At 47.6% G+C, this 26,180-nt stretch overlaps 1 protein-coding gene across 2 annotated transcripts in view; it reads left to right on the forward strand.

Annotated features, from left to right (window-relative positions):
- The window catches only part of LOC121062963 (protein mono-ADP-ribosyltransferase PARP8-like), a 149,552-nt gene that overhangs the window by 21,577 nt on the left and 101,795 nt on the right, over nucleotides 1-26,180 (forward strand). For both annotated transcript variants that reach the window (XM_040543264.1, XM_040543263.1), the window contains exon 3: nucleotides 20,509-20,546. In XM_040543264.1, the coding sequence (XP_040399198.1) occupies nucleotides 20,509-20,546 (38 nt within the window). The remainder of the gene's footprint in view (nucleotides 1-20,508; nucleotides 20,547-26,180) is intronic.

Here is a 26,180-nt window from a genome sequence, read left to right on the forward strand (position 1 = left end):
TCTTCCTCTTGCTGTTAATATATTTGTAAAAACATTTTTTGTTTTCCTTTACCATAGTGGCCAGGTTGAGCTCGTGCTGGGCTTTAGCCTTTCTGATTTTTTCCCTGCATATGCTGGTAACTTCCTTGTACTCCCCCCGAGTTGCCTGTCCCTTCTTCCACTAGACATAAACTCTTTTTCTCCTGGAGACTCAGCAAAAGTTCAGCCATGCCCGTCTTCTTCCCCGCCGGCTCATCTTATGGCACACGGGAACAGCCTGCTCTCGCGCCTTTAAGACTTTCTTCTTGAGGAGTGTCCAGCCTTTCTGGACCCCTCTGCCCTTCAGGACTGACTCCCAAGGGACCCTCCCTACCAGCATCCTGAACAGATCAAAATCTGCCCTCCGGAAATCCAAGGTAGCAGTTTTACTGACCCCCCCTCCTGACTTCACTAAGAATAGAGAACTCTACCATTTCATGGTCACTCTGTCCAAGACAGCTCCCGACCACCGCATCTCTCACCAGTCCTCCTCTGTTTGTGAACAGCAGGTCTAGCGGGGCACGCCCTCTGGTAGGCTCACTAACCAGCTGAGTCAGGAAGCTATCTTCCACACACTCCAGTAACCTCCTAGACTTCTTCCTTAGGGCTGTACTGGATTTCCAGCATATGTCTAAGTTGGAGTCCCCCATGAGAACAAGTGCTGGCAATTGCACAACTTCCACCAACTGCTTACAGAACGCCTCATCCATCTCTTCATCCTGGCTTGGCTGTCTATAGTAGACCCCCACCAGGATGTCCGCCTTGTTGGCCATCCCCCTGATCCTTATCCATAGGGACTCGACCTTATCATTCCCAGCCCTGAGCTCAACAACATCGAAACACTCTCTAATACAGAGAGTCACGCCACCACCCCTCCTTTGTTGCCTGTCCCTTCTGAAGAGCTTATAGCCATCCATTACAGCACTCCAGTCATGGGAGCTGTCCCACCACGTTTCAGCAATGGCAACTAAGTTGCTGTTTGCCTGCCACACAATGGCTTCCTTCTCCTCCTGTTTGTTGCTCATGCTGCGTGCATTAGTGTAGATGTACTTCACTTGGGCCATTGCCTTCTCCCCCGGCCCTGACATTGTTCCCCCTGGCACACCTCTAACGAGCTTTATTTCATCCCCGTCCCCCTTCTTACTTAGTTTAAAGCCCTCTCAATGAGCCCTGCCAGCTCCTGGGCTAGGATCTGTTTCCCCCTTTGAGACAGGTGGGACCCACCTGCAGCCATCAGGCCAGGTGCCGCGTAAACTTTCCCATGGTGAAACCCCCCCAAATTTCTGCAATGGCACCAGCCTCTCAGCCATGTATTTATCCGCTGGGCTTTCCAGGTCCTTTCAGAATCCCTCCCTGCCACTGAAGGGATAGAGGAAAACACCACCACCATCACTCCATCCACTAACCGCCCCAATCCCCTGAAGTCCCTTTTGATAACCTTCAGGCTTCTCTCAGCAATTTCGTCACTGCCAGCCTGAATTATCCATAAGGGTTAATAATCGGAGGGGTGAACCAGGCCGGGAAGTTTCCTGGTAATGTCCCTGACCCAGGCCCCAGGGACGCAGCAGACTTCCCTACGAGTAGGGTCTGGCCGACATATGGGACCCTCTGTTCCCCTGAGAAGGGAGTTGCCTATAACAATTACCCTTCTTTCCTTCTTGGTGTAGGCAGTCTTGAGGCGTGGAGTCGACTTCCTTGCCCTAGACAACCTCCTGGGTGGAACTTTCCCCACATCCTCACCAGCCAGTCCCTCAAGCTCCAGAGCCTCAAACTTATTGTGTAATGGTACCTTACAGACAGGTACAGGAGATTCCTAAAACACATTGATGAGAAATTCTTGGTAAAGGTACAAAGACAGACGGCTAGGAAAGGTGCCCTCCTAGACCTGTTGCTTGTAAACAGAGAGTCTCATGGGAGAAGTGGCAATTGGTGGCCATCTTGGCCATATTGACCATGAAGTAGTCGAGTTTAAAATCTTTGGCAATAGGAGGAAAACTGCCACCAAAACTTCAATCCTGGATATGGGGAGAGACGACTTCGGGCTGCTCAGGGTACTAGTTAGTAAGGTCCCCTGGGAAACTGCTTTTGAAGGTTTTGGGGTCCGTCATTGCTGGTCACTTTTTAAGCATCACCTCTTAAAAGCACAGGCAATTCCAAAATGTCAAAAGTCCAGCAGCTGGGGCAGAACGTTTGCTTGGCTGAGCAGAGATCTTTATCTAGAGTGTAGGCAGAAAAGAAAGTGCATGGCCACTAGAAGGAAGGTCGAGCAACATGGGAGGACTACAGAGATGCTATTCACCATTGTAGGGAGATAATTTGTGTGGCCAAAGCTCAATTAGAGTAGAAGTTGGCCAGTGATGTGGGGGACAATAAAAAGTTGTGTTTTTTTTAAATATGTTAATGGCAAAAGGAGGACCAGAGATAACATTGGTCCGCTACTTGATGAGGATGGTCACCACAGAAATAGGGAAATAGACAAAGCAGAGACGTTTAATTCCTTCTCCACCTCTGTCTTCAACACCCAGCCACCTCCAAACTTGTGAGAGTTTTACTGCTCCAGCTGGATGCATATAAGTCTATGGGGCCCGATGGGATTCATCGCAGGGTACTTCAGAGAGCTAGCTGATGTCATGGCAAGACCTCTCTCAATTATTTTTCAATGGTCTTGGAAATCTAGAGAGGTCCCAGTTGACTGGAAGCTGGCAAATGTTCCAGTTTTCAAGAAGGGCAAGAAATGAGACCCTGGTAATTACGGGTCTGTCAGTCTCACTTCAGCGCCTGGTAAAATTATGGAGAAGATGATTCTGTAAGTTATTGAAAAACCCCTGAAAGGCATCAGTCATTGGTCATAGCCAACATGGGTTCACGAGGGAAAAGTCCTGTTTAATGAACTTAATTTCCTTTTATGACAAGGTGTGGTGGTTTTACCCTGCTGGGCAGCTAAACTCCACCACATCCGCTTTCTTACTCAAAAGAAGAGGGAAAGAAGAAAGTATGCTGGAAAAAAAAAAAAAAGAAAAGCTCACAGGTTGAGATAAGGGTAATTTAATTAAAGGGAAAAAAAAAGAGGAAAACAAAACAAAAAAAAACAAGAAAAGGCCGCACAAAAGCACAGAGGGAAAAAATAAAATTACTTCCCATCAGTGAGTGATGTTCGGCCACCTCCTGGGAAGCAGAGCCTCAATACACAAAGCGGTTGTTTGAGAGGACAGATGTCTTCATAATGAGAGCCTTCCCCTTCCCCTTCCCCTTCCCCTTCCCCTTCCCCTTCCCCTGCTTTTATTGCTGAGTGTGACATCATACGGTATGGAATATCCCTTTGGTTGCTTTAGGTCAGCTGCCCTGACAATGTCACAGAATCACAGAATCACAGAATTGCAGGGGTTGGAAGGGACCTCGAGAGATCATTGGGTCCAACCCCCCTGCCAAAGCAGGTTCCTTAGAGCAGGCTGCCCAGGTAGGCGTCCAGACGGGCCTTGAATATCTCCAGAGAAGGAGACTCCACAACCTCCCTGGGCAGCCTGTTCCGGTGCTCCGTCACCCTCACTGTGAAGAAGTTCTTTTGCATGTTGGTGCGGAACTTCCTGTTCTCCATTTTGTGGCCATTGCCCTTTGTCTTGTCCCCACAAACCACTGAAAAGAGGTTGGCCAAATCCCTCTGTCTCCCACAATTAAGATATTTGTAAACATTAATAAGATCCCCTCTCAGTCTTCTCTTCTCAAGGCTGAACAGACCCAGGTCTCTCAGCCTTTCCTCATAGGGAAGATGCTCCAGGCCCCGTATCATCTTTGTGGCCCTTCGCTGGACTCTTCCCAGGAGATCCCTGTCTTTTTTGTACTGGGGAGCCCAGAACTGGACACAGTACTCCAGGTGAGGCCTGACCAGGGCAGAGTAGAGGGGGAGGATCACCTCCCTTGACCTGCTGGCTGCGCTCCTTTTAATGCACCCCAGGATCCCATTGGCCTTCTTGGCCACCAGGGCACACTGCTGCCTCATGTCCCCTCCCTACTTCTTGCCCACCACTAGCCTCCTGGCTTTGGGAGGTTTGGAGCGAGTCTTGGTGCTGTGCCAGCCCTGTTCAGCAATAGACAAAACATTGTTTTTTTGTTGCATTAAGGGGTGTAGCCGATTAACCGTTATGGATCCGGTCGGATTCAGGGTACTGAACTCTCACGGTCAGAGATTCACCAATAACGTATTAACCGATATGGGTCCGGTCGGATTCAGGGTACTGAACTATCACAGTCACAGATTCACCAATAACGTAGCACATCCTCACTCTAGTCGCGTTCAATGAGAACTATCACGGCTAGGAACAATGCAATTAAGTGCAATTTATTACAGCAACAGGTACACAGGTTCTTTGGATTGCCGTCGATAAATTCACTGTCTGCAAAACCAAGCTAGCATGCATGAAATACACAGGTACGCAGCCTGGCTATTAATGCATTAAAAGGCACAAAGACTCTATAGAGATTTCTAAGTTTCCGCGGAGACACCCAGTGTAACGAAGTGTTCAAATTTTACCCCACGGCATACCAATGGGGGCAGAAGAGAAGCTCAGCCCGTCGACTGATCCCAGAAGTCAGGAGGTAACCTTCGTGATGGTATCTTCCCTAACATCCCCTTTCTCTTAAGCCAATTTATATTATTTTCTATCTTTTAGGTGGAGCTTGAGTGACTCTAGTCAAGCGTATCTTGGTTATGATTGGTGAAAAGTTTTCCTGTCTCTGTTTAAAGGTATAGGCTCTGAGAAATTCAGAGCACATGCTCAGTGAGGGGTGGTTGCACCTTGGAGGCGGATAGCTTTTGGGATGGAGGTGTGTTTTGGTATTATAATGATATTATAATGAGCAAAAGTTCACTAGAGTACAGCACTTTGTCAAAACATGACAGGTCTTTGGCTCAGGGTAGCAAATGTGAAGCTTATCCGTCTTGGTGCACACAAGAACAATCGAGTCCCCACCTGGTCACAAAGCCTAGCCATGATGTCGCCACTCCACTCTAAGCTCTGTACTTGTCCTTAGAGTCAGCACACCAGGTTCCCCTAGTGCGATAGCATCTAAGGTTGGAGGCCTAGGGAATGCTTAGGCAGTGCAGCTACACTGCACCCTGAAAGCTTCTTCAATGCTTTACATTTTCTTTAAAATGTGAATATTAGTTTAATTTTCCTAGTCACTTTAGGCAATTACTCCACAGGGCTCCAACAAGCTATTTATTCTCCCTGAATAGGAATTTAAATATGTGTGAGATGAATGGACTATCTAAAGGACTACTCCCATGGGAGCTTTCTCTGGCATGATACTTCTCAGACTACACTGACCTGGGGACACTGAAGTGAGGGCAGCACAGAGATGCCAACATGTGCTGAAAATGCAAATTTAACTGGGAAGAAGACAATTTTACACATTTTTTTTTCTTTTGTCTTTCGGTTGAGAAGGGAGAGGCTAATATAGTAGAGTTCCATGTTAAACACATCTAGCTTTTTTTTAATTTGAACATGGAGGTTTTTTTAATTTGAACATGGAGTAATTCCTAGGTCCTAGGAAGATTTTTCTTTTCTTGGAATAAAAGTCCAAACTTGAAAATAAGCCTATATAACAATAGTCAAACAAACCCATATACAACAGTTCTGGTGGCAGCATAGAGGTATGCAAGCTGCTAGTCTAAAAGAGTGAGACTGAAGTACTGCGTTGGGTAGTAGAAGGAAGAAGTCACGGTTACAAACGCAACTTCTAGAAGCTAGTTTTAGTAAGAACAGGCCCTTTGTTAACTTCCTGATGTTTTTGTTGTTGTTGTTGTTTTACCACAGGACAAAACTTTCCACACAAGTGCACTGAGATAAAACATTCCTTTATTTTGGAATATTTACCCACTTAAAATAGTGGCATTTTATGACATGACAGATTTAAATTAAACAAATTAAAATTAGACAAAGTTAAATACCTGAGTCTTTAGGGAAAATGCTCCAAGGTGAGGGGATACAGATGCTGCCTATCCAAAGCTCTGGAAAAGAACTAAAAGAGAAAAACTGCAAAATGTTGACTTTACACAATGATGGGATTTAATGCTAGCACGACTGAAACTATCAAGAGTTGTGTGGGTAAACCTGTTGTCAGCTATAATAAACACTTTTTGCTTTCATTTATGTGAAAGCATGCAGCTGTTGAAGAAATATGCATCTTTACTTCTCAAACAATGCATAAAATGAATCACAGAATCAGAATCCAAGATCATCTAGTCCAGCCTCTGACCTAACACTAACAAGACCTCCACTAAACCATATCACTGAGCTCTACATCTAAACGTCTTTTAAAGACCTCCAGGGATGGTGACTCAACCACTTCCCTGAGCAGCCCATTCCAATGCCTACCAGCCCTTTCAGAAAAGAAGTTCTTCCTAATATCCAACCGAAACCTCCTTTGGCGCAACTTTAGCCCATTCCCCCTCGTCCTATCACCGGGCACGTGGGAGAATAGACCAATCCCCAACTCGCTACAGCCTCCTTTAAGGTACCTATAGAGAGCGAAAAGGTTGCCCCTGAGCCTCCTCTTCTCCAGGCTAAACAATCCCAGCTCCCTCAGCTGCTCCTCATAAGACTTGTTCTCCAGACCCCTCACCAGCTTCGTCGCCCTTCTCTGGACTCGCTCGAGCACCTCCATGTCCTTCTTGTAGTGAGGGGCCCAAAACTGAACACAGTACTCGAGGTGCGGCCTCACCAGAGCCGAGTACAGGGGGACAATCACTTCCTTAGTCCTGCTGGCCACACTGCTTCTGATACAAGCCAGGATGCTGTTGGCCTTCTTGGCCACCTGAGCACACTGCTGGCTCATAGTCAGCCGACTATCAACCAATACTCCCAGGTCCTTCTCTGCCAGGCAGCTTTCTAACCACTCATCTCCCAGCCTGTAGCGCTGCTTGGGGTTGTTGTGCCCCAGGTGCAGGACCCGGCACTTGGCCTTGTTGAACTTCATACAGTTGGCCTCAGCCCATCGGTCCAGCCTATCCAGATCCTCCTGCAGAGCCTTCCTACCCTCGAGCAGATCGACACACGCACCTAACTTGGTGTCATCTGCAAACTTACTGAGGGTGCACTCGATCCCCTCATCCAGATCATCGATAAAGATATTGACGAGAACTGGCCCCAGCACTGAGCCCTGGGGGACTCCACTAGTGACCGGCCTCCAACTGGATTTAACTCCATTCACCACGACTCTTTGGACCTGGCCATCCAGCCAGTTTTTAACCGAACGAAGCGTATGCCAGTCCAAGCCATGAGCAGCCAGTTTCTTGAGGAGAATGCTGTGGGAAATGGTGTCAAAAGCCTTACTGAAATCAAGGTAGACCACATCCACAGCCTTTCCCTCATCCACTACGTGCATCACTTTGTCATAGGAGGTCAGGTTCATCAAGCAGGACCTGCCTTTCATAAACCTATGCTGACTGGGCCTGATCGCCTGGTTGCCCTGCAAGTACCGCGTGATGACACTCAAGATAATCTGCTCCATGGGCTTCCCTGGCACTGAGGTCAAACTAACAAGCCTATAGTTTCCCGGGTCTACCTTCTGGCCCCTCTTGTAGATGGGCGTCACATTTGCTAGCCGCCGGTCAACTGGGACCTCCCCTGATAGCCAGGACTGCTGATAAATGATGGAAAGCGGCTTGGCCAGCTCTTCCACCAGTTCTCTCAGTACCCTCGGGTGGATCCCATTCGGCCCCATCGACTTGCGTACATCCAAGTGCTGTAGCAGGTTGCCAACTATTTCCTCGTGGATTATGAGGGCCACATTCTGCTCCCCATCCCCTTCCACCAGCTCAGGGGACTGGGTATCCAGAGAACAACTGGTCTTGCTGCTAAAACTGAGGCACAGAAGGCATTGAGTACCTCAGCCTTTTTCTCATTTCTTGTCACTAAGTTTCACTAAGTTTCCCCTTGCATCCAGTAAAGGATGGAGACTCTCCTTAGTCCTCCTTTTCGTGTTTATGGCTTTATAAAAATTTTTTCTGTTATCTTTAAAAGCAGTAGCCAGATTGAACTCCAGATGAGCTTTGGCCTTTCTAATTTTTCCACTGCACAGCCTTGCAACATCCTTACAGTCCTCCTGACCGGCTGTTGTGGTTTAACCTGGCCGGCAGCTAAACACCACTGTCCTGGTTTCAGTTAGGACAGAGTTAATTTTCCTCCTAGTAGCTGGCAGGGTGCTATGTTTTGGATTAGAATGAGAAGAGCGCTGATAACATGCTGATGTTTTAATTGTTGTAGAGCAGTGCTTACACCAAGCCAAGGACTTTTCAGCCTCTGTCCTGCTAGCGAGCAGGCTAGGGATGCAGCAGGAGCTGGGAGGGGACAGACCCAGGACAGCTGACCCAAACTGGCCAAAGGGGTAGTCCATACCATCTGACGTCATGCTAAACAATATATCGGGGTGGCTAGCTGGGGTGGAGGGGGGGCCGGCTGCTCGGGGATAGGCTGGGCATCGGTCAACGGGTGGTGAGCAATTGCATTGTGCATCACTTATTTCGTACACATTATTACTATTATTACTATTATTGTTGTTGTTGTTGTTGTTCTTTTCCCTGCCTTAATGACCTGTCTTTATCCCAACTCACAGACTTCACTTTCCCGTTTCTCTCCCCCAGCCCGGGTGAGCGAACGGCTGTGCGGCGTTTGGCTGCCGGCCGGGCTAAAGCACAACGGTCCCTTTGGCGCCCAACGTGGGGCTCGAAGGGTTGAGATATCGACAGATTTGACCAGAGTGTGTTAAACTAAAATTGGTATAAGTATTCGACCTGCTTAATAGTTGCTAGTCACAATGTTGATTGCCTTAATCTCAAGTCTGCTGTGCCTGTTTCCCAAATTGAGTTTTATAGCAAGTTACTTTCTGTATGTGCTCCCTGTCGTGCTGTTTATCCTTTCCGGGCCCTGGTTTAAGATTGTTATGGTACTGTGTGGTGTAACGATGGCTTATGAAATGATGAGGTATCTGGTCATGACTCTAACCTGGTATTTGTACTCAGCACTGTCGTCGACTCTATACTTCGGAAACCAGATCTCAGAAACTATTAGCAATTACACCTATTGCCTTTTTTCATCAGGGAGTCAGTCTCTGGAGGGGACAGGGGAAGATATTTTTTCCTACTTGTTCCTACTCTCCCTTCCTCCTTCACCACCCTCTTATCCCCCGAGCTAGTTACGGTAGCTCTCCAAGATGTTGAATATCCTTGGGATACTCAGACCAGCATGTTCTTGTTGTTATGTCTCCTGAATGCGCTTCAGGTTTTGTTTAAGGTTAAACAACTACTTAGGAATCTCATCCGGAGATCTGTCTTGAGGCGGGATATTTGCGAGTGGCAGGGAGTGTGGGAGGATATGGGCAGGTTTCTAGGGCAGTGGGCACCTCCAGTGCTTTGGACATTCACCCCTGAACAACTGCAAAATCCTAAAAAACTGGTAGAATGCTTGAAAAAAAGGTGTCATGACTCTGGCAGTTCCAAAGTGACACAAATCACTGTGGCGTGCTGGGGTCTGGCTTGTGCCTATCGAGCTGCAATTGATGCTACTATCAACCTAGTGACAGACCCTGCGGCCGTTCCAGTCCCGGCTCCTGCAGCCACTCCAGCTCCAGCTCCCGCAGCCGTTCCGGATCCAGCTCCCGCAGCTGTCCCGGCTCCAGCTCCCGCAGCCGTTCCAGCTCCCGCAGCCGTCCCGGCTCCAGCTCCCGCAGCCATTCCGGCTCCAGCTCCCGCAGCCGTCCCGGCTCCAGCTCCCGCAGCTGTCCCGGCTCCAGCTCCCGCAGCCGTTCCAGCTCCCGCAGCCGTCCCAGCTCCAGCTCCCGCAGCCATTCCGGCTCCAGCTCCCGCAGCCGTTCCAGCTCCCGCAGCCGTTCCAGCTCCCGCAGCCATTCCCACTCCTGTGGCTGGGTCAGAGAAACGAACTGTAGCAGTGCAAGTTGCCCCTGCAGAGGGTACTCCAACCCCTGTGGCAGACCCTGTGGCTGGGTCGGAGAAACGAACTGTAGCAGTGCAAGTTGACCCTGCAGAGGGTATTCCAACCCCTGTGGCAGACCCTGTGGCTGGGTCGGAGAGGCGAGCTGTAGCAGTGCAAGTTGCCCCTGTAGACAAGGTGAAAAAATGGTATAGAGACTCAGGTCGTTTAGAACGCAGAAAGTCTTCTGCTAAGTCTGGGTCTGGAGAAGACGAGGCTGGGCCATCAAGTGTGCAGGAGGATGAAGATGAGGATGAGGATGTCAGTAAGTCAACAGTAACTACCCGAACCCTATACCAGCGTGAGCTACGAGATGTGCGAAAAGATTTTGGTCGCTGTATAGGTGAACAGCTTGTCACCTGGCTGCTCCGGTGCTGGGACACTGGAGCCAATGGTGTGAAATTAGAGGGCAGGGAAGCCAAGCGGTTGGGATCCCTTGCTAGAGATGCAAGCATTGACAAAGCAATTGGAGATGGAGCACGATCTCACAGCCTCTGGAGGCGTCTCCTGTTAGCTGTGAGGGAAGGTATCCCTACAAGGAAGAACTTGTATGTGTACCAGTCAAGTGGACCACCATGGAGAAGGGAATTCAGTACCTGAGGGAATTAGCCGTACGGGAAGTAATTTATAAGGACTTAGACGATGCACAAACATCCACAGATCCAGATGAAGTCCAGTGTACTCGACCCATATGGCGGAAGTTTGTACGGAATGCACCATCAACATGGGCCAGCACATTGGCAATAATAACCTGGAAAAACGGTGAAGATCCCACAGTGGGTGACATGGCTAAACAACTCCGGGAGTACGAAGGAAATCTCTCCTCTTCCCTACAGGCCTGCGTCTCGGCTGTGGAGAAACTCTCTGAAGAGTTCCACCAACTTAAAGAGGATTTATCTTCCCCCCCACCTGAACAAACCAGTGGCCACCAACTAAAAGAGAATACTTTGGAGAAACTTTTTGAAGAGGTCCACCAACTTAAAGAGAATTTATGTTCCCCCCCCACCTGAACGAACCAGTGGCCACCAACTAAAAGAGAATACTTTGGAGAAACTTTTTGAAGAGGTCCAGCAACTTAAAGAGAGTGTATTTTCTTCCCCACCTGTACAAACCAGCGTCTCGGCTATTAGGGGTAAACGTGCATCCATGCAAAGAAGACAATATGGTGGGTACACACCCCGCACCACCCTGTGGTTTTACCTACGTGACCATGGAGAGGACATGAGAAAATGGGATGGAAAATCTACTGAGACCCTAGAGGCACGGGTACGTGAGTTGCAAAAGAAAACAATTGGGAGAAAAGGGTTCTCTGAAAAGTTTGCTGCTCCAACTTCTAGCAGGCAGTCTTTTAAACACAGAAATGAAGATTCTGACCAGGACTAGAGGGGCCCTGCCTCCAGCCAGGGGGAGGAAAGGGACAACCGAGTTTATTGGACTGTGTGGATTCGATGGCCTGGCACGTCTGACGCACAGAAGTATAAGGCTCTAGTAGACACCGGTGCACAATGTACTCTAATGCCATCAAGCTGTAAAGGGCCAGAGCCCATCTGTATTTATGGCGTGACAGGGGGATCCCAGCAGTTAACTGTATTGGAAGCTGAAGTGAGTCTAACCGGAAATGAGTGGCAAAAGCACCGTATTGTGACTGGCCCGGATGCTCCGTGCATCCTTGGCATAGACTATCTTAGAAGAGGATATTTCAAGGACCCAAAAGGGTTCCGCTGGGCTTTTGGCATAGCTGCCTTAGAGACAGAGGACATTAAACAGTTGTCTACCTTGCCCGGTCTCTCAGAGGACCCTTCTGTTGTGGGGTTGCTGAGGGTTGAAGAACAGCAAGTGCCAATCGCTACCACAACTGTGCACCGGCGGCAATATCGCACCACCGAGACTCCCTGATTCCCATCCACGAGCTAATTCGTCAACTGGAGAGCCAAGGAGTGATCAGCAAGACCCATTCACCTTTTAATAGTCCCATATGGCCAGTGCGAAAGTCTAATGGTGAGTGGAGACTAACAGTGGACTATCGTGGCCTGAACGAAGTCACGCCACCACTGAGTGCTGCAGTGCCGGACATGCTAGAACTCCAGTACGAACTGGAATCAAAGGCAGCCAAGTGGTATGCCACAATTGATATTGCTAATGCATTTTTCTCCATCCCTCTAGCAGCAGAGTGCAGGCCACAGTTGGCTTTCACTTGGAGGGGAGTCCAATACACCTGGAATCGGCTGCCCCAGGGGTGGAAACATAGCCCTACCATTTGCCATGGACTGATCCAGTCTGCGCTGGAGCAGGGGGAGGCTCCTGAACACCTGCAGTACATCGATGACATCATTGTGTGGGGTGACACTGCAGAGGAAGTTTTTGAGAAAGGGAAGAAAATAGTCCAAATCCTTCTGAAGGTCGGTTTTGCCATAAAACAAAATAAAATTAAAGGACCTGCACGAGAGATCCAGTTTTTATGAATAAAATGGCAAGATGGACGTCGTCAAATCCCAATGGATGTGATCAACAAAATAACAGCTATGTATCCACCAACTAGCAAGAAGGAAACACAAACTTTCCTAGGTGTCGTGGGGTTTTGGAGAATGCACATTCCAAATTACAGTCTGATTGTAAACCCGCTCTACCAAGTAACTCGTAAGAAGAATGCTTTTGAATGGGGCCCTGAGCAACGACAAGCCTTTGAACAAATTAAACAGGAAATAGTTCATGCAGTAGCCCTTGGGCCAGTCCGAACAGGACCAGATGTAAAGAATGTGCTCCACACCGCAGCCGGGGAGAATGGTCCCACCTGGAGCCTCTGGCAGAAAGAACCTGGGGAAACTCGAGGTCGACCCCTGGGGTTTTGGAGTCGGGGATACAGAGGATCTGAGGCCCGCTATACTCCAACCGAAAAGGAGATATTGGCAGCATATGAGGGAGTTCGATCTGCTTCGGAAGTGGTCGGTACTGAAGCGCAGCTCCTCCTGGCACCCCGACTGCCGGTACTGGGTTGGATGTTCAAAGGAAGGGTCCCCTCTACACATCATGCAACTGATGCTACATGGAGCAAGTGGGTTGCACTGATTACTCAGCGGGCTCAAATAGGAAACCCCAGTCGCCCAGGAATCCTGGAAGTGATTATGGACTGGCCAGAAGGCAAGTACTTTGGGATATCACCAGAGGAGGAGGTGGTCCGTGCTGAAGAAGCCCCACTGTACAACAAGCTACCAGAAAATGAGAAGAAATATGCCCTGTTCACTGATGGGTCCTGTCGTATTGTGGGAAAGCATCGGAGATGGAAAGCTGCTGTATGGAGTCCTACACGACGAGTTGCAGAAGCTGCTGAGGGAGAAGGTGAATCGAGTCAGTTTGCAGAAGTGAAAGCCGTTCAGCTGGCCTTAGATATTGCTGAACGAGAAAAGTGGCCAGTTCTCTATCTCTATACTGATTCATGGATGGTAGCAAATGCCCTGTGGGGGGTGGTTACAGCAATGGAAGCAGAACAACTGGGAACGCCGGGGCAAACCCATCTGGGCTGCTGCATTGTGGCAAGATATTGCTGCCCGGGTAGAGAACCTGGTTGTAAAGGTACGCCACGTAGATGCTCATGTGCCCAAGAATCGGGCTACTGAAGAACATCAAAACAACCAGCAGGTGGATCAGGCTGCTAAGATTGAAGTGGCTCAGGTGGACCTGGACTGGCAACATAAAGGTGAATTATTTATAGCCCGATGGGCCCATGACACCTCAGGCCATCAAGGTAGAGATGCAACATACAGATGGGCTCGTGACCGAGGGGTGGACCTGACCATGGACACTATAGCACAGGTTATTCATGATTGTGAAACATGTGCTGCAATTAAACAAGCCAAACGGTCAAAGCCTCTCTGGTATGGAGGACGATGGCTGAAATACAAATATGGAGAGGCCTGGCAGATTGATTACATCACACTCCCCCAAACCCGCAACGGCAAGCGCCACGTACTTACAATGGTGGAAGCAACCACCGGATGGCTGGAAACATATCCTGTGCCCCATGCCACCGCCCGGAACACTATCCTGGGCCTTGAAAAAGCAAGTCCTATGGCGACATGGCACCCCAGAAAGAATTGAGTCAGACAATGGGACTCATTTACGAAACAACCTTATAGACACTTGGGCCAAAGAACATGGTATTGAGTGGGTGTATCACATCCCTTATCATGCACCAGCCTCCGGGAAAGTTGAACGATACAATGGACTGTTAAAGACTACACTGAAAGCAATGGGTGCTGGGACATTCAAAAATTGGGAAACGCATTTGGCAAAGGCCACCTGGTTAGTCAATACTAGAGGATCTGCCAACCGAGCTGGACCTGCCCAATCAAGCCTGTTACGCACTGTAGAAGGGGATAAAGTTCCTGTAGTGCACGTAAGAAACATGCTGGGTAAGACAGTCTGGGCTACTCCCACCTCAGGAAAAGGCAAGCCCATTCGTGGGATTGCTTTTGCTCAGGGACCTGGATGCACTTGGTGGGTAATGCAAGAGAATGGGGAGGTCCGGTGTGTACCTCAAGGGGACCTAATATTGGGTGAGAATAGCCCATGAGTTGAATTATAGTATGTTAATTATCATATAACACTGTATGTCATCGCTACCATGGTTGCTATATATCATAGATGAAAATGGTGATTAATTAGAAGGTATTGGAAAGAGTGTAACCTGAGCATGACATAAATGGTATGGAATAAGGGGTGGATATATGTCCTGGTTTCAGTTAGGACAGAGTTAATTTTCCTCCTAGTAGCTGGCAGGGTGCTATGTTTTGGATTAGAATGAGAAGAGCGCTGATAACATGCTGATGTTTTAATTGTTGTAGAGCAGTGCTTACACCAAGCCAAGGACTTTTCAGCCTCTGTCCTGCTAGCGAGCAGGCTAGGGATGCAGCAAGAGCTGGGAGGGGACAGACCCAGGACAGCTGACCCAAACTGGCCAAAGGGGTATTCCATACCATCTGACGTCATGCTGAACAATTAATATGGGGTGGCTAGCCGGGGTGGAGGGGTGGCCGGCTGCTCGGGGATAGGCTGGGCATCGGTCAACGGGTGGTGAGCAATTGCATTGTGCATCACTTATTTCGTACACATTATTACTATTAATACTATTATTATTATTATTATTGTTGTTATTCTTTTCCCTGTCTTAATAAACTGTCTTTATCTCAACTCACAGACTTCACTTTCCCGTTTCTCTCCCCCATCCCGGAGAGGGAGGGGGGAGGGTGAGCGAACGGCTGTGTGGTGTTTGACTGCCAGCCGGGCTAAACCACAACAGCCGTTCGCTCACCCTCCCCCCCTCCCTCTCCGGGATGGGGGAGAGAAACGGGAAAGTGAAGTCTGTGAGTTGAGATAAAGACAGTTTATTAAGACAGGGAAAATAATAATAATAAAGATGATAGTATTACTACTAATAATGTGTACGAAACAAGTGATGCACAATGCAATTGCTCACCACCCGCTGACCGATGCCCAGCCTATCCCCGAGCAGCTGGCCCCCTCACCCCGGCTAGCCACCCCTATATATTGTTTAGCATGACGTCAGATGGTATGGAATACCCCTTTGGCCAGTTTGGGTCAGCTGCCCTGGGTCTGTCCCCTCCCAGCTCCTGCTGCATCCCGAGCCTGCCTGCTGGCAGGACAGAGCAAGAAGCTGAAAAGTCCTTGGCTTGGTGTAACCACTGCTCTGCAACAATTAAAACATCAGCATGTTATCAGCGCTCTTCTCATGAAGAGCTTCTCATGAAGGGCCGTTGCGGGTTTGAGGGAGTGTGATGTAATCAATCTGCCAGGCCTCTCCATATTTATATTTCAGCCATCGTCCTCCATACCAAAGAGGCTTTGACTGTTTGGCTTGCTTGATTGCAGCACATGTTTCACAATCATGAATAACCTGTGCTATAGTGTCCATGGTCAGGTCCACCCCTCGATCACAAGCCCATCTGTATGTTGCATCCCTGCCTTGATGGCCTGAGGTGTCATGGGCCCATCGGGCTATAAATAATTCACCTTTATGTTGCCAGTCCAGGTCCACCTGAGCCACTTCAATCTTAGCAGCCTGATCCACCTGCTGGTTGTTTTGATGTTCTTCAGTAGCCCGATTCCTGGGCACATGAGCATCTACATGGCGTACCTTTACAACCAGGTTCTCTACCCGGGCAGCAATATCTTGCCACAATGCAGCAGCCCAGATGGGTTTGCCCCGGCGTTCCCAGTTGTTCTGCTTCCATTGCTGTAACCACCCCCACAGGGCATTTGTTACCATCCATGAATCAGTATAGAGATAGAGACCTGGCCACTTTTCTCATTCAGCAATATCTAAGGCCAGCTGAACGGCTTTCACTTCTGCAAACTGACTCGATTCACCTTCTCCCTCAGCAGCTTCTGCAACTCGTCGTGTAGGACTCCATACAGCAGCTTTCCATCTCCGATGCTTTCCCACAATACGACAGGACCCATCAGTGAACAGGGCATATTTCTTCTCATTTTCTGGTAGCTTGTTGTACAGTGGGGCTTCTTCAGCCCGGGCCACCTCCTCCTCTGGTGATATCCCAAAATATTTGCCTTCTGGCCAGTCCATAATCACTTCCAAGATCCCTGGGCGACTGGGGTTTCCTATCTGAGCCTGCTGAGTAATCAGTGCAACCCACTTGCTCCATGTAGCATCAGTTGCATGATGTGTAGAGGGGACCCTTCCTTTGAACATCCAGCCTAGTACCTGCAGTCGGGGTGCCAGGAGGAGCTGCGCTTCAGTACCGACCACTTCCGAAGCAGATCGAACTCCCTCATATGCTGCCAATATCTCCTTTTCGGTTGGAGTATAGCGGGCCTCAGATCCTCTGTATCCCCGACTCCAAAACCCCAGGGGTCGACCTCGAGTTTCCCCAGGCTCTTTCTGCCAGAGGCTCCAGGTGGGACCATTCTCCCCGGCTGCGGTGTGGAGCACATTCTTTACATCTGGTCCTGTTCGGACTGGCCCAAGGGCTACTGCATGAACTATTTCCTGCTTAATTTGTTCAAAGGCTTGTCGTTGCTCAGGGCCCCATTCAAAAGCATTCTTCTTACGAGTTACATGGTAGAGCGGGTTTACAATCAGACTGTAATTTGGAATGTGCATTCTCCAAAACCCCACGACACCTAGGAAAGTTTGTGTTTCCTTTTTGCTAGTTGGTGGAGACATAGCTGTTATTTTGTTGATCACATCCATTGGGATTTGACGACGTCCATCTTGCCATTTTATTCCTAAAAACTGGATCTCTCATGCAGGTCCTTTAACTTTATTTTGTTTTATGGCAAAACCGGCCTTCAGAAGGATTTGGACTATTTTCTTCCCTTTCTCAAAAACTTCCTCTGCAGTGTCACCCCACACAATGATGTCATCGATGTACTGCAGGTGTTCAGGAGCTTCCCCCTGTTCCAGCACAGACTGGATCAGTCCATGGCAAATGGTAGGGCTGTGTTTCCACCCCTGGGGCAGCCGATTCCAGGTGTACTGGACACCCCTCCAAGTGAAAGCCAACTGTGGCCTGCACTCTGCTGCTAGAGGGATGGAGAAAAATGCATTAGCGATATCAATTGTGGCATACCACTTGGCTGCCTTTGATTCCAGTTCGTACTGGAGTTCTAGCATGTCTGGCACTGCAGCACTCAGTGGTGGCGTGACTGTCCTAACTGAAACCAGGACACTGGCTTACCCTCTTTTCCAAAGGGTATAAACCCGCTTTTTTTTTCCTAAGCTCTTGCCACAGCTCTCTGTTTAGCCAGGACGTTCTTCTTCCGCGCCGGCTTGTCTTTGTGCACGTGGGGACAGACTGCTCCAGAGCCATTAAGATTTCCTTCTTTAAGAGTACCCAGCCTTCCTGGACTCCTCTGCCCTTCAGAATTGCCTCCTAAGGGACTCTGCCAACCGGTGTCCTGAACAGTTCAAAGTCTGCCCTCTGGAAGTCGAAGACAACAGTTTTACTGATCCCCCTCCTGACTTCGCCAAGAATAGAGAACTCTACCATTTCATGGTCACTCTGCTCAAGACTGCTCCCGACCACCACATCTCCCACCAGTCCTTCTCTGTTTGTGAACAGAGGATCACTAACCAGCTACGTCAGGAAGCTATCTTCCACGCTCTCCAGAAACCTCCTAGACTGCTTCCTCTGAGCTGTATTGCATTTCCAGGATATGTCTGGGAAGTTGAAATGCCCCACGAGAACAAGCGCTGGTGATTTCGCAACTTCTGCCAGCTGCCTGTAGAATGCCTCATCCGTCTCCTCATCCTGGTTTGGTGGTCTATAACAGACCCCCACCAGGATGCTTGCCTTGTTGGCCTTCCCGCTGATCCTAACCCATAGGGACTTAACCTTATCATTCCCAGCCTCGAGTTCCACAGCATCAAAACAGTCTCTAATATAGAGAGCCACACCACCACCCCTTCTGTGCTGCCTGTCCCTTCTGAAGAGCCTATAGTCAGTCATTGCAGCGCTCCAGTCATGGGAGCTGTCCCACCACATTTCAGTGATGGCAACCAAGTCATAGCCTTCCTGCTGCACGATGGCTTCCTTCTCCTCCTGTTTGTTGCCCATGCTGCGTGCATTAGTGTAGATGTACTTCAGTTGGGCCATTGCCTTCTCCCCCAGCCCTGACATTGTTCCCCCTGGCACACCTCTAATGAGCCTTATTTCATCCCCGTCCCCCTTCTTACTTAGTTTAAAGCCCTCTCAATGAGCCCTGCCAGCTCCTGGGCTAGGATCTGTTTCCCCCTTTGAGACAGGTGGGACCCACCTGCAGTTATCAGGCCGGGTGCCAATAAAGTGCCCCGTGGTCAAAAAACCCAAACTTTCTGTGTTGGCACCAGCCTCTGAGCCACGTGTTTATTAGGTGGGCTTTCCGTGTCCTCTCTGTACCCCTCCCTGCCACTGTAGGGATGGAGGAAAACACCACCTGTGCTCCCGCTCCATCTACTAATCGTCCCAGTCCCCTAAAGTCCCTTTTGATAGCCTTCAGGCTTCTCTCAGCAATATCATCACTGCCAGCCTGCATTATCAATAGTGGGTAGTAATCAGAGGGGTGAACCAGGTTAGGAAGGTTTCTGGCAATATCCCTGACCCGGGCCCCAGGGAGGCAGCAGACTTCCCTCCAGGTAGGGTCAGGCCGACATATGGGGCCCTCTGTTCCCCTCAGAAGGGAGTTGCCTACAACAATTACCCTTCTTTCTTTCTTACTGGAGGCAGTCTTGAGGTGTGGAGTCGACTTCCTCGCCCTAGGCATCCTCCTGGGTGGACTTTCCACCTCATCCTCACCCACCAGTCTCTCAAGCTCCAAGGCCACAAACCTGTTGTGTAAGGGCACCTGAGAAGGCTGGTAGGGAGGGGGGTTGCCTGCAACGCTGAGCAGGGACCTGCTTCCATTACTTTTCATCTCCTAGGTCCCCTCCCTCTGCTCGACAGCGACAGGGCAGGGGGTCCACCACTATTTGGGGTGTCTCCCCCCGGTGCCTTTCCTTCAGGCCTTGCAGGGAGTTGCTCCACCAGTCTATCTCCCGCTCACACTCCCTGATAGCTCTTAACCTCTCCACTTCCTCCTTGAGCTCTGCCACCAGGCTGACCAGGTCATCCACCTGCTCACATCTCACACATATGGTGTCTCTGCCACCCTCAGATGTCAGCAACAGGCTCAGGCACTCCCTGCAAATGAATTACACTAGAAAAAATTATGTGCAAAAAGAAGTGACAGAGCTGTGCTGTAACACTGCTCTCAGCAGTCAATTTAGTGAGCATCTCAATGGGTGGTAAGGAAAGCACATGTAGACTAAACTAGAGGATTGGGACAATGTATATCAATTTTTCTGATTAAACAGATTCAGGTAATCCATTTGGTGAAGATGCGCTTTAGTGTGATTGTGGCTCTTTCAAATTTAATTTGAACTCTGCTTGACAGAGAGGTATAGGTGTCAAATAAGATTGCCACAAGTCTTATAAATATGGTGTTTTAATGAGAGGAAGGAATGTAAGCAATATAGACCCTGCACTGAGACTCACGGGAATGTACGAAGATACCCAGCAGCACAAAAGGCTTCATGCTGAACTTTGAGTAAACCCCAGAAAGGGATATAGAGAAAACTGGGCTTTTCTAGTTCTTTTGTTCACAGAGCACCTGTTTTCTTTCTTTCTTTCTTTTTTTTAATTTTTTAAACAAAAGTACATTTTGAAACATTACTCTAAAGTAAATATAATGCAGTCTTGATATTCTTTTTAAGAAGGTTGAAATTGGGATGTGCTAATTTAGCAAAGCAAGCTTTCAAAATGGGAATGATGTTTTTTCTTACCTGAGCACTTCAAAAGTCATCAAAATAGCTGTTACCTTCTGTCCTGGAAACCGTCAGGATCCTAGAAATAAACATAAGATTATATAGGAGCAGGAAAAAAAATCTTACGCCAGCAGTTATTGTTGTTATTAATTCTGTTGTTATTAATTCTTTTTTTTTTTTTTTTTACAGTGTATCCTTTTCAGTGCATGTCTCTGAGGACTACCCAGGTACAGTGCAACGTTCTTGTCCATGACACATATATGTGTGTTACAGTAATTTAGAATATTCAGATGAGAATATTTGAAAGAGTATTAATTTGTTTCAGGTGTATCCTTGTGCTAATCACTTTCAATTTGTTAGATAATTTTCACAGTCATTTCTCCTTTTCAGGCATCATTTATCAGCTGGGTCAGGGTGAGAAAATCTGGTTCACAAGTTTACTGAGACCAGAGCTTGTGATGCTTTCTGAGTTTAGAAAGCACACAACTCCTCTTTGGCATGGTAGATAAAGTTCAGTCTTTCAAGAGGCTGAACAGTCTGGCACGGGGCCAACAAAGCACTTCAGTGTGTTAAACCTTAATGAGACTATTCACATTCTTAAAGTTAAACCTGTGGATTGTGCATTGATGCTTCTCAGGATCTGCTGGAGCCAGAGTTTGTGTATGTGTATGTCTTTGGTAACGTAAGCTTGCAAGCTGTTCTCAGCTGCTCAGTCCTGTGCCCCTGCTGTACCCTAAGCTGGGCTGGCAAAACCATTTGTATAACCATGTGGCCAACCTATACAAGGTGAATTATCCATTTGAAAGACAACCAGCCAAGAGCAAAAGCTAATTTTCAGCTAGCTTGTTTCCCTGACTTCCTTCAGAAAGAGCCTGCACAGATACTTCTGGTGGCACAGAGGTTAGCAGAAACAAGCAAGGGAAGTGGGAGTGAGGGCAGACAGGCACTTTGCAAGTTAGAGGTAAATGGTAGTACTGTTGGATTGCACCACATTGTGTATTTTGCACCTGGGAGTATTTAATAATGCAAATACTATGAATGATGTGGTGGTTTCACCCTGATGGGCAGCTAAACTCCAACACACCACTCTCTCACTCCCCCTCCTCAAAGGAACAGGGGGAAAAATACAATGAAAAAGGGCTCAAGGGCTGAGATAAGGACAGGGAGATCGCTCACCAGTTGCCCACAGTCATGGGCAAAACAGACTCAGTATAAGGAAATTCGTATAATTTATTGCCTATTACTAACAGACTAGAGCAATGAGAAACTAAAAGCAAACTAAAAACACCTTCCCCCATCCACCCTCTTCTACCTCCTTCCCCTGAGCAGTGCAGGGGAAAGGGGAATGGGGGTTGCAGTCAATCTGTAACACTTCGTCATCTGCTGCTCCTTCATCTTCACTCTCTTCCCCTGCTCTAACATGGGGTCCTTCTCATGGGATGCAGTCCTTCCCAAACTGATCCTGCGTGAACTTCCCACAGGCAGCAGCTCTTCAAGAATTGCTCCCATATGGGTCCATACAACAAAGTCCATCCTTCAAGAATGGACTGCTCCAGCATGGGTCCCCCACGGGCAGCAGCTCCTGCCAGGTCACCTGCTCCTGCGTGGTCTCCTCTCCATGGGCTACAAGTCTGTCCAGGAGTCTGCTCCTGCGAGCACTCTCCATGGGCTGCAGACTCCTTCAGGGCAGATTCACCCGCTCCACCATGGGCTCCTCCATGGGCTGCAACGTGGAGATCTGCTCCACTCTGGTACACCATGGGCTGTGGGGGGACAGCCTGCTCCACCATGGTCTTCTCCACAGGCCACGGGGGAATTTCTGCTCCAGCGCCTGGAGCACCTCCTTCCCCTCCTTCTTCAGTGACCTTGGTGTCTGCAGAATTGTTTCTTTCTACATTTCCTCACTCCTCTCTCCCAGCTACTGTTGTGCAACAGTTTTTTCCCTTTCTTAAATATGCTCTCACAGAGGTGCAACCAGCATCGCTCATTTGCTCAGCTATGGTCAGCAGCAGGTCCCTTTTGGGTCTGGCTGAAACAGACCCTTATCTAACATGGGGCAGCTTATGGACTCTTCTCACAGAGGCCACACCCCTGGAGCCCCCCTGCTACCAAAACCTTGCAATGTAAACCCAATAAAGATATGAAAGCCTCTGGCCTTTTTTCACTATTATCCATAATGTCTGTGTAATACTTCTGAAAGAAATATTTCTTGTTTCTTTTAGAATCTCTGAAGAAGTGAGGCTTTGATCTTCTTCACTGATAAGCAAGAGTAGACTATGTCTGTACAAAACACCAGAGTGTTTGAAGCTGATGAAGAGAGAAATCAGCATCAGTAGTGATGCTAAATACAATGGATTCTGTGAAAGAATGTTCACAACCTTTATGAGAGAGATTTTTTTTCACCAGTAAAAACTGCTTCTAATAATCTATTCAACAGGTAGTAAGTGTAGAAAGTGATAATCATAAAATACACCATCATACCCATTCATAAATTGACTGGCTACTTGATTGGCGTGGCAATGAAAAGAGGGACAAATAGTTGAAAAAATGTTAATGTTTGTTTTATTAAATGTCAGTAATGGATTTATTTTTTTTCAGTGATTAAGCTGTTATGAGGGCACGGAAGTCAATCTCTGGGAACCCCGGAACTAAATGACAATCTAGAGCATTGAATCGGCAGTTACTCCCACAGTAACTCATCTGACAATCTCTTCTGTCTGACAGACCTTAAACCTCCCTTACAGATGCTATTTGCAGCATGCCCTGGTGGTCTACAAGCCTGAATGACTTTGGTGGCCCTGAAACCTAATAAATATTTTCTGCCATCACCCCCTATATTTTAAAGCCAGATAGAATTTGATTGGTTTACACGGTAGCTAACTTGGTTGTGTGTGTGTGTGGGGGGGAAGGGGGGTGTAAACCAGTTGCACATGTTTATTGATTGAAATCTAATGCTTTAAGCCTTTGGAAGAGCTGATTTCATTCCTATCTCAAGCTTTTGCAAAATATATATTTGCTTTGTGATACGTTACGAATGATAATGACTTTTTGCCATTTTACAGCTTTGATCCTAAAAATACTCATTGTGATTTGATGAGACAGATTCTTTGTACTAAAGGTTAAAGGTTGCTTTTGTACTTTAGGTTAACATTACTGCTGACCGTGGCTATATCTCCTTTCTGGCATGTATTTTAAGGGATGTTTCAGGGACACATCACAGCATGATGGTGTCAAGCCTGGAGAGCTCTCTGCTAGTATCCTCCTCAACCATAACTATATGGATGTTGTGGTTTAGCCCAGCCAGCAGCTAAGCACCACAGAGCCATTCGCTCACCCTCCCCCCTCCCTCTCTGGGATGGGGGAGAGAATCAGGAAAATGAAGCCTGGGGGTTGAGATAAAGACAGTTTATTAAGACAGGGAAAAGAATAACAACAATAATAATAATAATAATAGTATTAATAGTAATAATGTGTACAAAACAAGTGATGCACAATGCAATTGCTCACCACCCGCTGACCGATGCCCAGCCTATCCCCGAGCAGCCGGCCCCCCACCACACATCAGTGTGGTATCAACATTCTTCTCATCCTAAATCCCAAACACAGCACCCTACCAGCTACTAGGAAGAAAATTAACTATCCTAGATGAAACCAGGACAGTGGAAAGAGAAGAGATTGTTACCTTACAAATGTTCATTCAGACAGAAGTGATACCACCACAAGTACATTTTAGATACCATAATAAGACCTTTGAGTGTGCCATATACTCTAGCTCCCTGCTTTGCTATTATGTATGCAGCATCACCACTTTGGCACTGAATAACAGTGTACAGCTATTGCTGAATTGCTTCATGAAGTACCTAAAGATTGCAAACAGATGAACATTAAGTCATACCTATGGGAACCGTAATATGACATGCAACTTTCAATAATGCAAGGTGTTTGAAAGTTTCATAATTGTGAGTGAAAGCTAAAAATATGCTCACAAAGGCACACTGAATAAATTAATTGGAATTATTAAGACAGTAATGTCTGAAAGTTATTTATATGTTGCTGAAAATGTGAAAATATCAATGAAAAAATGTAGAGGCAGGTAATAAAGTTCCAGCAAAATATCTTGGAAAACATTTTCTCATAACATTGACAAAAATGGGGGAAAATAATGCTCCTAAGGAGCAGTTATAGAATATAACATCAATGAGTAGACTAAAGTCCCTTAATATGAGTGGATCATGACTCCTGTGGGAATCATTAGAGCATATATGTTCTGACTGATACGTGCTGGCTGCCATAAACTTGCAGAACTGCTGTGGTCATTTATCCCAGTGATTTGTCGGTTACAGATATATTAACAGAAACATATTTTTCTTAAACTGTGTTAGACTGCAGCCAAGATGAAGACAACCAGCTTGGCAGTGAGTGGTTTCTTGCCTCCCTGCATTAGGTTCAGGTAGATTCTGCTTAAGTGCATTGGAAACAAGATCCTGAAGAAAGCAAACCAAAACCAGTATCTTAATTTCAAGTTTTATTACACTGACGGAAGGAAAGAAAACAACAACAACAAAAGCAATGGTTGCCAAGTAGAAAAGGAAAACAAAAGCTTGGCAGCTGTTGTGGTTTAACCCAGCCAGCACCTAAGCACCATGCAGCCGTTCACTCCCCCTCCCCCTCCCTCTCTGGGATGGAGGAGAGAATCAGGAAAAAATGAAAGCCTGTGGGATGAGATAAAGACAGTTTATTAGGACAGGAAAGAAAGGAAAATAATAATAATAATGAGAATGATAATAGTACTACTAATAATAGTGTGTATAAATCAAGTGATGCACAATGCAATTGCTCACCACCCGCTTACCGATGCCCAGCCTATCCCCGAGCAGCCGGCCCCCCCCCCTCCACCCCGGCTAGCCACCCCTATATATTGTTTAGCATGACGTCAGATGGTATGGAATACCCCTTTGGCTAGTTTGGGTCAGCTGTCCTGGGTCTGTCCCCTCCCAGCTCTTGCTGCACCCCTAGCCTGCCCGCTGGCAGGACAGAGCGAGAAGCTGAAAAGTCCTTGGCTTGGTGTAAGCACTGCTCTGCAACAATTAAAACATCAGTGTGGTATCAACATTCTTCTCATCCTAAATCCCAAACACAGCACCCTACCAGCTACTAGGAGGAAAATTAACTCTATCCTAGCTGAAACCAGGACAGCAGTGAAAAGTATTATCCAGCTGCCACAAAAGAATGACAAACAATGGACATAAAATATAATTAAAATCAAGAAAACCTTAATTGAGTAGGCCTTTTTTCCGTGTATGTACATCTTGGTAATTGTATATTCTGTACAGCACAGATTGATGTATGTCCTACTTTTTCATATAGCAATAGGTTCTAGCACATGAATTTCCTTTTCTCCACATATATCTAAGGTGCTGGGTATATTTACAGCCAATTGATGATCACTGTTATTCCAGCTCATTAGACTCTACAGCAGTAAGATACACTTCCAGACTTGGGCAAGGAGTGGGCATGTGTTTTATACTCAGAGACATCCAGTGTGGTGATGCTGGCACTGAAATGATGATGGCAAGGTGGAACAGGCAAATAGAGGCAAGGAAGGAGTTGTGGAAAGGGTGAGATGTAGCTGCCCTGGATACATAGGTTAAAGCCTGTTCTGCCCATAGACAAAATTGGCGGGGGAGTGAATGCTGGCAGATGGCTGGAGGGACCCCCTTTTATTCTCACTATGCTGTGGCTCTAAAACATGTAGTAGAGCAGATGCAAGACTGTTGCATTAAGGGGTGTAGCCAATTAACCATTACGGGTCTGGTCGGATTCAGGGTAGCCGATTAACCGTTACGGGTCTGGTCGGATTC

This window comes from Cygnus olor (genome assembly GCF_009769625.2).
Source record: "Cygnus olor isolate bCygOlo1 chromosome W unlocalized genomic scaffold, bCygOlo1.pri.v2 SUPER_W4, whole genome shotgun sequence".
Classification (NCBI taxonomy): domain Eukaryota; kingdom Metazoa; phylum Chordata; class Aves; order Anseriformes; family Anatidae; genus Cygnus; species Cygnus olor.